The 14,242-nt window shown below is 45.0% G+C and overlaps 1 protein-coding gene across 1 annotated transcript in view; it reads left to right on the top strand.

Annotated features, from left to right (window-relative positions):
• adcy5 (adenylate cyclase 5) overlaps nt 1-14,242 on the top strand; it is a 374,049-nt gene that overhangs the window by 209,640 nt on the left and 150,167 nt on the right. The window contains exons 4-5 of the mRNA XM_052013051.1: nt 11,820-11,931; nt 12,114-12,241. Of these exons, the coding sequence (XP_051869011.1) occupies nt 11,820-11,931; nt 12,114-12,241 (240 nt within the window). The remainder of the gene's footprint in view (nt 1-11,819; nt 11,932-12,113; nt 12,242-14,242) is intronic.

The raw sequence follows: 14,242 nt of genomic DNA on the forward strand, positions 1-14,242 counted from the left end.
GTGCATTGAGGTAGTACAAGGCAAAACAGTAAGAGTGCAGAATAAAATGTAACAGCTACAGAGGTAGACAACAAGGTGCAAGGTCACAACAATCCATAGGGTCGTGGATTTATGGAATTCTTTGCCAAGAGGAGATTGATAGGTATCTAATTAGTCAAGGTGTCAAGGGATATGGGGATAAGGCCAGGAATTGGGGCTAGATAGGAATAGTTTTAGGTTAGCTCATGGAACAGACTCAATAGGCCGAATGGTCTTGTGATCTTGTGAGGTCAAGAGTCCATCTTCTTGTTCTAGGGAACCGTTCAATTATCTTAAAACAGTGGGATAGAAGCTGTCCTTGAGCCTGGTGGTACGTGCTTTCAGGCTTTTGTATCTTCTGCCCGATAGGAGAGGGGAGAAGGGAGAATGTCCGGGTTGGGTGGGGTCCTTGATTATGCTGCTGCTTTACTGAGGCAGCGTGTAGACAGAGTCCATAGAGAGGAGGCTGGTTTCCATGATGTGCTGGGCTGTGTCCACAACTCTCTGCAGTTTCTTGCGGTCACGGGCAGAGCAGTTGCCATTCCAAGGCGTGATGCATCTGGATAGGATGCTTTCTATGGTTTCTATGCCTTCAACTCAAGGGTCTATGGTGCACAGCCTTCCCCAGTCACTGATCTCCCTTTTCACCCCTTCGGATGAAAATGATCCCACTCTAGACAATCTTACCTCAGAGCACTGGACTGGTGGCACATGGACAGGTATAAAAACAAGTCATAAAGACTAACGGAGTACCAACAAAGTGGTTCAGTGCATCTCTGCCTCACAGCACCAGAGACTGGCTTCAATACAAACCTCCAGTGCTGTCTGTGTGGAGTTTGCATGTTCTCTCCACGGCCAGGTGTGTTTCCTCTCGGTGCTCCAGTTTCCTCCCACATCTCAAACAATGTGCAGTTTGGCAGGTTAATTGGCTACTGTAAATTGCCCCTCGTGTGTAGGTGAGAGGTATAAGTTGGGGGGGACAGTTGAAGAGAATGTGGGGAAAATAAAATGGGATCAGTGTAGGATTAGTGTAGAGGGGTAAATTCGTAAATTGGTTTATTATTGTCATAACATAATCAAAGACGTCATCCAACCTGGACATTCTCTCTTCTTCCCCCTCCCATCGGGCAGAAGATACAAAAGCCTGAAAGCACGTACCACTGGTCTCAAGGACAGCTTCTATCCCCCTGTTATAAGACTATTGAATGGTTGTCTAGTACAAGAAGATGGACTGTTGACCTCACAATCTAACTCATTGTGACCTTGCACCTTGTCTACCTGCACTGCACTTTCTCTGTAGTTGTTATACTTTATTCTTAAGAGTAGCGCATGGTACAGTGAAAAACTTTGTTTTGCATGCCATCCATACAGATCATTTTGTTACAACAGTGCATTGAGGTAGTACAAGGGAAAACAATAACAGAATGCAGAATATAGTGTTACAGAGAAAGTGCAGTGCAGGCAGACTATAAAGTGCAAGGCAATGACGAGGTAGATTGTGAGGTCAAGAATCCATCTTATCGTACTAGGCGACCGTTCAATAGTCTTGTAACAGCGGGATAGAAGCTGTCCTTGAGGCTTGACGGTCGGCATGGACTCGATGGGCTGAAGGGCCTGTTTCCAAGTTGTATCTCTCTATGACAGTGTGTCCATCATTCTCCAGAAATTAAATCTTAATTTGGCTCTGAGATGCAGCACCAGCAAATTAAATGAGCTTTTTCTTGGAAAGGTACAGGTCTTTGGTGCCAATTTATATCAAGCAGTTGCACCTGATGCATCTCCCCCACATCTCCTCATATGCTCCACAGTCATCTAACTATTTGCTTAAGAAGTCATGGTAAAGAGCTGAACTGATCAGACCTTTCACTTGCCACCCTCTGCGTTGAAGGTTGCGGGTTCTCCTGCCCCCCTCATAATCTAAACTGAGCCTCCCATGAGGCCCATAATAAAAATAGAAAATGTTGGAAGTACTCAGCAGATGAGACAAAGTCTGTGGAGCGTGAAGGTATCAATATTTCAGGTCACTGAACTTTTATTTAAACTAATGAAAAGTCATTGAATTGAAATGCAGTGTTCTTGCTGAGTATTCCTGGTTTTTATTTCAGATTTCCAGCATCTGCAGTTTTTGTTTACTTTTCCTTTCTATTTTTTTTGCAAATTTCTTAAAAGATTAAACCATATTTTTTCCCCATAGCTCAGAGTTTTAATTTCCAATTTTTTTTATTCACTTCCCTTTTGAAAGTTTGCTTCCACACTCCCTCTCCGACATTGGATTCCAGGTCACAACAGTTTGCTGCGTTACAGTCCAATTCTGATGATCTTGTCCCTGGAATTTTTCCCTTCAGTGTAACCAAGCTAAGCATTTCTTGCCAGGGAGGTAATCAATAGTGTTGCTAATCCATTATCGTAACCATTTTACAACCAGTGTCCCATAAATTTCCCATTCACTTCACCACTTTCTCTCGCTCCATATCTGATCTGTTGAATCTGTAAATTTCCTCAAGATGATGTTACAAGATATATGGAGAGGTTGGGCAGGCTAGGACTTTATTCCTTAGAGTGTAAGAGCCTGAGAGCTGATTTATAGAGGTGTATAAAGTCATGAGGGGCATAGATAGGGTAAATGCACTCAGTCTTTTTCCCAGAGTTAGGGAATCAAGAACTAGAGGTACTTGGTTTAAGGTGAAAGGGAAGAGATTTAGTAGGAACTTGAGTGGCAACTTTTTCACACAAAGGGTGGTATCAATGTGAAATGAGCTGCCAGAGGAAGTGGTTGAGGCAGGTACAGTAACAACTTGTAAAAAAGACAGTTGGACAGGTACATGGATTGGAAAGGTTTAAAAGGTTATGGACCAAACATTGGCAAAGGGGACTAGTTGGGCTGAAGGGCCTGTTTCTGTGCTTAATAACTCTATGACTCTACGAGATCAATATGTTCGTTTGTCTCTCTCTCTCTCCAACATTTTTACATTGCACCATCCCATTGACACCAAATTGATCAACACTTTATGAAGCATCTGGGCTAGCATGGAGTCATAGAGTTATACAGCATGGAAGCAGGCCCTTGCCAACCAAGTTGTCCATGCCGACCAAGTTGTCTGCCTGAGTTAGTCCCATTTGCCTGCGTTTGGCCCATATCCATCTAAACCTTTCCTATCCACGAACCTGTCCAAATGTCTTTTAAACATTGTAATTGTACCTGCCTCAACCACTTGCTATGGCAACTCGTTCCACACAGCCACCACCCCCTGTGTGAAAAACTTGCCCCTGAGCCCCCTTTTAAATCTTTCTCCTTTCACCTTAAACCTATGCCTTCTAGCTTCCTACCCTGAGAAAAAGTCTGTGACCATCCACCTTGTCGATTCCCCTCATGATTTTATACATCTATGGAGGAAGTTAAAATAGAGGGATATGTCGGGGGAAGGGTTTAGATAGTTTTTAGGCGAGGTTTAAAGGTCAGCGCAACATTGTGGGCCGAAGGGCCTGTATTGTGCTGTACTTTCTATGATTCTGTGATAAGGTCACTCCTCAGACTCCTACACTCCAATTGAATCATAAGGAATGGAAGGCTATGGACTAATTACAGGTAAAAGAGACAAGTCTAGATAACTAGAGTGGTTGGCATGGACACGGTGGGCAGAAGGGCCTGTTTCTGTGCTATACAACTCTAGCACTCTCGTCTATGATAAGATAGCAAACAGGGAGAGATCACAGAGGTGGAAATCAAATAAAAAACTACAGATGCTGGAGATCTAAAATTAAAGCAGAAAATGCTGGAAATATTCAGCAGGTCAGGCAGCAACTGTGGAAAGAAGAACAAGAGATAACATTTCATGTTGAAGACCTCCATCAGAGTTCTGACGAAGGATCTTCAACCTGAAACATTATTGCTGTTTCTCTCCCCACAGATGCAGCCTGACCTGCTGAGTATTTCCAGCATTTTCTGCTTTTATTTTACAAGTCACAGAAGGACACTTGGTGTTGGTCTGGCAATACTGTCAGCCTCAATATGTCAATTAAGATAAGATGAGATATCTTTATTAGTCACATGTACATCGAAACACCCAGTGAAATGTATCTTTTGCGTAGAGTGTTCTGGGGGCAGCCCACAAGTGTTGCCACGCTTCCGGCGCCAATATAGCATGCCCACAACTTCCTAACCCGTACATCTTTGGAATGTGGGAGGAAACTGGAGCACCTGGAGGAAACCCACGCAGACATGGGGAGAACGTACAAACTCCTTACTGACAGCGGCGGGAATTGAACCCGGGTCGCTGGTGCTGTAATAGCGTTATGCTAACTGCAACACTTATAACTTTGGTGACCCTTAAATTGTAGTCATGGGGATACAGACCTCATTGCTCTCCACCCATCAATTGAGCGGCTTGCTGGGTCAGTTCAGAGGGCATGTTAAGAGTCAGCTGTATGGTCAGGAGATATAGGTCAGACCAGAGGGGGATAGGAGATTCCATTCCTTGAGGGAATTAGTGAGCTGCAATGATAAAGCAGCTTCATGACTACATTATTACTTGTTCAGGTCACGTAACTGTTTCCAGATTTAATACAATTAATGAAACAAAAACAAAAAATGCTGGAAACACCCAGCCAGTTGGGTAGCATTTCAAGTTGAAGGAATAAATGTTATGTTCAGGTAAGGTAAACAAAGCCTGCTCCCATTGGTGGATGGTTAAAGGTCCAGGGGATACAGATTCATTGCGATTGGCAGATGACTCGGGGGGAATGTGAGGAGAGATATTTTCACCTGTGTCTGGAAGTTGCTGCCCATAAATGCAGTGGACACAGAGTCAATCAGAACTTTCAAAAGGTATTGGATAGACATTTGAAGGAAAACCATTAGGTTTTCATAAGGGCAATCAGTAGAGAAAATTCAGCAGAGAAAATTCAGCAGAGTCAGCAGAGAAAATTCTGCCTTGGAGCCCCCCTTCGATGTCAGGGATGTAAGCCAGATCGGAGAGTCATAAGGGCAATTAGTGGGAATGGTCTTCTAGGAGCTGGGATGGACTTACTGGACTCAATGGCTTCTCTTTGTGCCATAACTATTCAAGGATTCTGTTTCTTAAAATATGGTAAATTTAAAATTGGTAAATTGGTTTATTATTGTCATATGTACCGAGGCACAGTGAAAAACTTTGTTTTGCACGCCATCCATACAGATCATTTCGTTACATCAGTGCACTGAAGTAGTACAAGGGAAAACAATAACAGAATGCAGAATAAAGTGTTACAGTTACAGAGAAAGTGCAGTGCAGTAAGGTGCAAGGCCATAACAAGGAAGATTGGGAGGTCAAGAGTCCATCTTATCGTACTAGAGAACAGTTCAATAGTCTTTTAACAGCGGGATAGAAGCTGTCCTTGAGCCTGGTGGTACGTGCTTTCAGGCTTTTGTATCTTCTGCCCGATGGGAGAACGGCAAAGTGAGAATGGCCAGGGTGGGTGGGGTCTTTGATTATGTCGACTGCTTTACCGAGGCAGCAAGAAATCACAGAGAGATGCAGCACAGTAACAGACCCTTTAGCCCATCGAGTCCATGCCAACCAACAACCACTGTGGACAATAATCCTACATTAACCCCATTTTTATTTTCACCACATTCCCATCAACTTGCCCTAGTTTCTACCACCCACCTACACACTAGGGAAATTTTACAGTAGCCAATTAATCTACCCAGGGTGATAATTAATTTTCCCCTGGGCGACAATGGCTGACACGAGGGGACGCAAATTTAAGGTGATTGGAGGAAGGTATAAGGGGGATGTCAGGGGTAAGTTTTTTACACAGAGAGTGGTGGGTGTGTGGAACGCACTGCTGGCAGAGGTTGTGGAGGCAGATACATCAGGGACATTTAAGAGACTCTTAGATAGCCACATGAATGATAGAGAAATGGGGGACTATGTGAGAGGGAAGGGTTAGATAGATCTTAGAGCAGGATAAAATGTCTGCACAACATTGTGGGCTGAAGGGCCTGTACTGTGCTGTAGTGTTCTATGTTCTGTGTTCTAGAGACTTGCATGTCTTTGGGATGTGGGAGGAAACTGGAGCACCCGGAGGAAATGTGTACGGTCACCGGGAGAATGTGCAAAGTCCATGCGGATAATACCCATGAACCTGCTTCACTGAAGCAGTGAGGAAGTGGCTCTACTATCTGCGTCATGGTGCTGCCCAAATTTAATTAACTAAATTTAAATTTCCCAACAGCCATCATGGGATTCAAGTGCTTGCAATCAGATCCTTCAATGCAAACCTCTGTATTACTGGTTAAGCAGCTTGCCCACTGGACTCAAGCATCCCTTGTTAACTCACATATCTTTCTTCACAGTGGTAGGATGATGGTAGACTGATAGACTGACATAACCCAGCATGGGGCACGGTTAACAGAGCTGTTGCCTCTCAGCGCCAGAGACCCGGGTTCAATCCTGACCTCGGGTGCTGTCTGTGTGGAGTTTGCACGTTCTCCCTGTGGGCTTCTTCTGGGTGCTCCTGTTTCCTCACACATCCCAAAGATGTGCAGATTGATGGGTTAATTGGATGCTGTCAATTACCTCTGTTGGTTAGAATGTGGGGGGAGTTGATGGAAAGGTGGGAGGATGAAAATGAATGGGATTAATGTGGGTTTAGTGCAAGTGGGTTTGTTGATGGTTGATATGGACCAGATGCCCAAAGAGCCTTTCCCTGCTGTATATACCCATATCCCTGTGACCCTAACAACATCCAAGACAAGTTCAAGTTACTTTATTGTCATTCACCCATATGCTATAAAAACACGTGGAGGAACAAAATGTCGTTTTCCCCCAGACTCACACAACAGAGATCATACATAGAACAGAGGACATACAATAAACGCAGACAAAAAAATTGTGCAAGTACAAATAGTGCAAAAAACGGTATATACAGAATACAAAATTAGTGCAGGGTTAGTGCAAAACTGAGCTGGACGAAGAAAATACTGAACTCAGTGTGTTGCACTAAATGTATAAACATGTTCAGCAGCAGCCAAAGTTCTTATACACCGTTGTGCAAACCAGGGCTTCTGACGTGGCATTTGTCTGAAACTGCCTCCAGGGTATTCAGGAGCCTGACAGCCTGGGGGAAAAAACTGTCGTACAGTCTAGTAGTTCCGGCCTGGATGCTCCGGTACCGCTTGCCAGACGGCAGTGGGACAAATAGGTTGTGGGAGGGATGAGAGGGGTCATCTATGATGCAGACCTGGCGTGTGCATTGTGCGTTGTAGATATCCAGGATGGAGGGAAGAGGTACTCCAATGATCTTTCCAGCTGTACTCACAATTCTCTGCAAAGACTTACGGTCAGAGATGTTACAGTTACTGTACTAGGCAGAGATGCAGTTGGTCAGGACACTCTCAATGGGACCCCTGTAGAATGTGGTGAGGGTGGGGGAGGGCAGGTTTGCTTTCTTCAGCCACCGTAAAAAGTGGAGATGCTGCTGTGCCTTCTTGGCGAGGGAGGAGATGTTGGTTGACCAGGACAGGTTGTCTGCTATATGTATTCCCAAAAACCTATAACAGCTGACTCTCTGTACAATGATGGTCAGCCTGGGCCTTTCTAAAATCCACAATCATCTCCCTTGTTTCATGGTCTCCAACAACTACCCATTACCTCCGAACTTTATCTTCTCCCTCTTTTGTTTTAAGAATACAGGTCAGGTGAATAATAGGTGTTTGTACTCATTGTTAAGTGGCTCCCAAGCACTGGTTGTCTCAGGGTGATAATTGCCGAGTGCTGCAGCAATGCTTCTCCTTGCACTGTTTGATGTAGAGTTGAGGATAAACAGTGACAACAGTCAGCAGAGAAAACTCTGCCTTGAGCCCCCCACCCCCCCCCCCCAGTGTCAAGGATGTAAGCCAGATCAGAGAACCCACCCATGTCATTACGTTTACCACTTTAATGAACCAATCTGATGCCTGTGGGAGAGAGAGAGAGAGCCAGGTGAACACTTTTGACCTGAAACATTAACTCTTGTTTCTCTTTCCAAAGATGCTGCGGATTCAGTAGAACACGTATGGAGTTGAGGGGCAGCGGTGAAGTTATTGGACTGGTGGTTATGTTTCTGGCTTAGTCAGGTTCATGGTTGTGGGTTATAGAGTCATACAGCACGGAAATAGGCCCTTCGGCCCAACTGGTCCATGCTGACCAAGATGCCCCATCCAAGCTAGTCCCATTTGCCAGCGTTTGGCCCATAACCTTCTAAACCTTTCCAATTCATGAATCCGTCCAACAGTCTTTTAAAAGGTGTAATTGTACCTGCCTCAACCACTTCCTCTGGCAGCTCATTCCACATGGATATCACCCTTGTGTAAAAAAGTTGCCATTCATGTTCCTCTTAAATCTTTCCCCTCTTACCTTAAACCTATGCCCTCTAGTTCTTGATACCACAACTATGGGAAAAGGACTGAGTGATTTCATCCTATCTATGCCCCTCATGATTTTATACACCTCTATAAGATCACCCCTCAGTCTCCTATGCTTCAAGGAGTAAAATCCTAGCCTGCCCAACCTCTCCCTATAACTCAGTCCCTCAAGTCCTGGCAACATCCTTGTAAATCTTTACTTCACTCTTTCCAGTTTAATAACATAGAACATAGAGCACTACAGCACAGTACAGGCCCTTCGGCCCACCATGTTGTGCCAACATTTTACCCTGCTCTAATATCTATCTAACCCTTCCCTCCCACATAGCCTTCCATTTCTTTATCATTCATGAGGCTACCTAAGAGTCTCTTAAATATCCCTGATGTATCTGCCCCCACAACCTCTGCCAGCAGTGCGTTCCACACACCCACCACTCTCTGTGTAAAAAACTTACCCCTGACATCCCCCTTATCCCTTCCTCCAATCACCTTAAAATTATGTCCCCTCGTGTTAGCCATTGTCACCCTGGAAAAAGTCTCCGACTGTCCACTCGATCTATGCTAGTTATCATCTTGTAGACCCCTATCAAGTCACCTCTCATCCTCCTCCTCTCCAAAGAGAAAAGCCCTAGCTCACTCAGCCTATCCTCATAAGACATGCTTTCCAATCCAGGCAGCATCCTGGTAAATCTTCTCTGCACCCTCTCTAAAGCTTCCACATCCTTTCTATAATGAGGTGACCAGATTCCTATAATAACATCTTTGCTATAGCAACGCGACAAAAACCGAACACAATACTCCAAGTGGCACCTCACCAGTGTCCTGTACAACCACTGCATGACCTCCCAACTTTTATACTCGATGTCCTGACTGATGAAGGCCAGTGTGCCAAAAGCCTTCTTCACCACCCTGTCTACCTGAGACTCCACTTTCAGTGATCCTGGTATCAGCCTGGTGTGTGAACTTGCTTGAGTTGGTAGCACCATCAATCAGAGGTATAGAGGTGTGATAAGGAGAGCAAACACAACAAGGTTGGGAATGATGCAGTTGGGTCGCTTTAAAGGGTTTACCAACCCTTCAGAATTTTCCTGGACTCTCCAGAAGGTACTGATTAAGCTCTTGGGCCGTGCTTCCATTTTTGGTAACATATGTGAAATTATCCACCTTGGATCTAAAAGTGATGAAACAGAGAGCTAAGAATCTGGAAGTTGTGGTGGTTAAAGGACAGTGTTTGGGGTTGGTACATCCGCATAGATTGTTAAAAAGGCATGGACAGTTACAAAAAAAGTCATAAAGACTAATGGAATACCAACAAAGTGGCTCAAAGAGAGTCTGCCTCACAACATCAGAGACCAGGTTCAGTCCGGGTGTGTCTGTGTGGTGTTTGCATGTTGAGTTTCCTCTGGGTGCTCCAGATTCCTCCCACATCTCAAAGACGTTTGGGTTGGTTGGTTAATTGGCTGCTGTAAATTGCCCCTAGTGTGCAGGTGAGTGGTACAATCTGGGGAGAGTTGATGAGAATGTGGGAAAGTGAAAAACTTTGTGATTAATGTAGGATTAGTGTTAATGGTGGTTGATAGTCGGTGAAGACCTGGTGGGCTGAAGGGCCTTTTACCATGCTGTATCTCTCTATAACTCTAACCTCTGTCACTTGAGAACTGGAGTACAAGTGTGAGAAGTTATGCCACATCGATAGTAAGCCCTGGTCCATCTACACCTGGACTGCTGAAAGCAGATCTGTCATCACAACTTGGGACAGATATATTGACCCTGGAGAGAGAGTATGTTTACCAGAATGATACCTTCCACTCCAAAGGTTAAACTGCAAAGAAAGGTTGAACAAACCTGGATTCTGCTTGCTGGAATTTAGAAGGTTGCGGGATGATTTGATTAAAGTTTTTGAGGTATTAGGGGAAACAGGGTAAGTAAGAGGTTGGACAATCGAGGACTGGTCAAAAAAATTAGAGCCTTTTATGAGAGAAGTTAGGAAACACTTCTACGTGCAGAGAGAACAGATGTTTGGATCTCCTCTGGAAATGGTAATTAATGACAATTTAGTTATTTTAAATCTGAGATTGATAGACTTTAAGTAAGCAAAGGTTTTAGGAAGATGCATGTAGTTAGGTCACAGGTCAATCATGATCTCATTGAATGAGGCACAGCTGAATGGTCTCCACCTGCTCGTGTGTAGCTGTATTCTGGAGAAAAGTCACACAGCCATGAAAAATGTGTGTTTTTTTAACATTTCTTTTGTCATTTGTTTAATTTAAAAATTGGAAAAATAAGGGTGAGTTTTACTGAGGGTTAATAGTTTTCTGATCCAATAAGGGAGAGTCTGTCTGCTTTCCAATTGGCCAAGGGGAGATGTTATGGTTGGTGGTGTTGGTGAGACCGCACTTGGAATACTGTGTACAGTTTTGGTCGCCCTCTTATGGGAAAGGCTTCATTAAACTGGAAAGAGTGCAGAGAAGATTTACGAGGATGCTGCCAGTCTCAAGGGCCTGAGTTATAGGGAGAGGTTGGACAGGCTTAGACTTTATTTCTTGGAGCGTAGGAGACTAAGGAGTGATCTTATGGAGCCGAATAAAATCATGAGGGGCATAGATAGGGTGAATGCACCCAAGGAAGAGGAACTAAAAACTAGAGGGCATAGGTTTAAGGCCAATACCAATACCAATTTAAAAGAGACCTGAGGGGCAACTTCTTCATGCAAAGGGCAGTGTGTATGTGGAACGAGCTGCCAGAGGAAGTGGTTGAGGCAGGTACAATAACAACATTTAACAGTCATTTGGACAAGTACATGGATAGGAAAGGTTTAGAGGGATAGGGGCCAAATGCAGGCAAATGGGACGAGCTTGGTGGGCACCATGGTCGGCATGGGCGAGTTGGGCTGAAGGGCCTGTTTCCATGCTGTATTACTCTATGACTCTAAGAGCAGTTAGGAGCTGTGGGCTCTCCCTGCTGGCCTGGAAAAACTTCCATAACTCAATCCATTTCACTTAAAACGAACCTCCCCTGCTGTAGCTCTATGTAGAAGTTGTCTGGGCACTAATTGGCTGCCACTACAACAGCACCAACAGAAGAACTATCTCACTGACTGTGAAGCTAGTTGAGGCATCGTGGGAAAGATGCAATTCTTTGTTTAAAGGCAGTAATTTCTAATGGGACTGATATTTTGGCAGTCGAAAGGTTAAATCTGCCTAACAACAGAAACCCGTGGTCAATTTAATGAGATCCTCATCATCGTCTGCACCCAATTACTCATTGGGTTATTAATAAAATCCTTTCAGATGCATTCTCAAATATATTTTCAACTTTCCCTTTGGCTCAAGAAAAATAAAAGAAACTGGTGGTTTGTGAAGTTTGCTGGTTGTAGTGTACTTCCCTTCACCTCTCTCTCGCTTGTCTGTTCCAGCATCCTCTTTGCAGACATCGAAGGCTTCACCAGCCTGGCCTCGCAGTGCATGGCTCAAGAGCTGGTCATGACCCTCAATGAACTCTTCGCCAGATTCGACAAGCTCGCAGCAGTAAGTCATCGTTGCCCAAACTGTTATGCTCCATTTCATCCTTTCCAGCTGTCTCCTGTTCTGCCGTTAGTGCTCAAGCCTTAAAAGGAAAACTATTCCACAGTATCAATATTTCTCCTGTGTACTTGCATTTCACTCGCATAGTTTACTTGCCCTCACCCTCTTTCTTTTCTCCTTTTCAGGAGAACCATTGCCTACGTATCAAGATCCTGGGCGATTGCTACTATTGTGTGTCGGGCTTACCCGAAGCCCGGGCTGACCACGCTCACTGCTGCGTCGAAATGGGGGTGGATATGATTGAGGCCATCTCGTAAGTACGGCCTTTCACCCCTCTCCCCTTTGCCAACCCTCCCCACTCACTGCGAGGAGGCATGCCACACCTGGACACTTTGGCAGCTGATCCTGTGACCTCCCAAGTGACAGGCTAAACATCAGCAAACAGTCTGCTGGAGGAACTCAGTGAGTCGGGCAGCATCTGTGGGGCAGAGGGGAAAGGAATTGCTGATGTTTCAGGGCAAAACCCTGCATCAGGACTGGAGCAACACACACAAAAAGCGCTGGAGGAACTCAGCAGATCAGGCAGCATCTATGGAGGGAAATAAACAGTTGACATTTTGGATCAAGACCCTTCATCAGGACCTGCTGAGTTCTTCCAGTAGATTGTTTGTTGCTCCAGATTCCAGCATCTGCAGTCTCTTGAGAGGTTAGGTTGGGTTGGGTTTTTATTCTTTGGGGTTTAGAAGCATGAGGGGTGACCTTATTGAAACATATAAGGCAGTATAACGGTGTGGAAGTTACGCAACAAGCAATCTACTGGAAGAACTCAGCGGGTCAAGCAGCATCTGTGGGAGGAAAGGAATTGTCGCTGTTTCGGGTCGAAACCCTGCATCAGGACTGAGGGTGGACAGGAGGGATGGCCAGTATGAAGAGGAGAAGGGGAGTGGTGAGAAAGGAGTCCGAGGTGATTGGTGGACTGAGGAGGGGTGTAAGATGACAGGCAGGTTGCGCCAGGCAGGGGAGGGGTGCGGGGGTGGAGTTGGAAGACAGGTGAATGATAGATGGAGACAGACAAAGAGAGAGATGAAAAATGAGAGGCAGATGGAGGAAGATGGGGAGAGGAGAGTGTGAAGGTTGGTGGGAGATAAGCAGGAACACAAAGGGCTCAGAGTGGTAGAGGACGTGACAATAGGAGCCATTGGGGGGAGGTGAATGGCAGATGGACAACAACCAGATAGGGGAGGTTGGTGGAGTGGGGGAGAGCCTGTGGGTGAACTGTGTGTGGAAGTTAAGATGTTTTTGCTCATCTCGAACGAGAGGACATTGTTTCAAGGTGAGGGGCTGGCCATTTAAAACTGAGGTACGTAGAAACTTCTTATCAACGAGGGTGGTGAATTTCCCAGTGAGTTGTGGGGCAGACTTGAGGAGCCGGACAGCCCACTCCTTCTCCTATTTTCTTGTGTCCCTCTTGTGTTTCTGGACAGCATCCAACTGGGCACAAGCACTGCTGTATTCTCAGGAACGCAAGTATTGGTATTGGTTTATTATTGTCACTTGTACCGAGGTACAGTGAAAAATGTGTCTTGCAAACTGATTGTACAGGTCAATTCATTACACAGTGCAGTTACATTGAGTTAGTACAGGGTGCGTTGATGTAGTACAGGTAAAAACAATAACAGTACAGAGTAAAGTGCCCCAGCTCCGGACAAAGTGCAGTGCAATAAGGTGAGAACAGTGCAGCCCTGATGTTGGGTGAGACCCTGTGGCTCTCTGTTGGGTAACTAGGTATTTCTTTTAAGGCCCTGTTAATCATCCCAAGGGTCATGCAGCACAGAAGCAGGCCCTTCGGCCCACCACGTCCGTGCCGACCAGATTTCTAGGTTTGCCATGTCCTCTTGGAATATTACTGAAGTTACAACACATTGGACTGCAATGGGAAAGAGCCAAGTGATTCAAGGGCCAAGTGCACCCAGCAGACACAAGATGGTCTGATCACTGTGACAAGGGACAGGGTATTTGCCTACACGTTGAGTTGAGTCATTCCCAGGACCTAGGGAGTCCTGACCCTGACCTGTTTTCTCTTCCACTCCTGTCCTTCTACAACCTCAGTCTTTTAAAACTTGGCATCATTTGCATTTATAGAAAGTCTATAACAATGTACAGATATATACCAATGATTTGTTCACATCTGTGGATGGATAAAGTGATTATTTTTTAAATACAGAGGGACCACGCTGCTTGCAAAGATAATGAACCAGGTCATGATAAGGGAAAAGTAATTCCATGGAATATAGAACAGTACAGAGCAGGAACA

Source organism: Pristis pectinata, chromosome 1, assembly GCF_009764475.1.
Source record: "Pristis pectinata isolate sPriPec2 chromosome 1, sPriPec2.1.pri, whole genome shotgun sequence".
NCBI classification, from domain to species: domain Eukaryota; kingdom Metazoa; phylum Chordata; class Chondrichthyes; order Rhinopristiformes; family Pristidae; genus Pristis; species Pristis pectinata.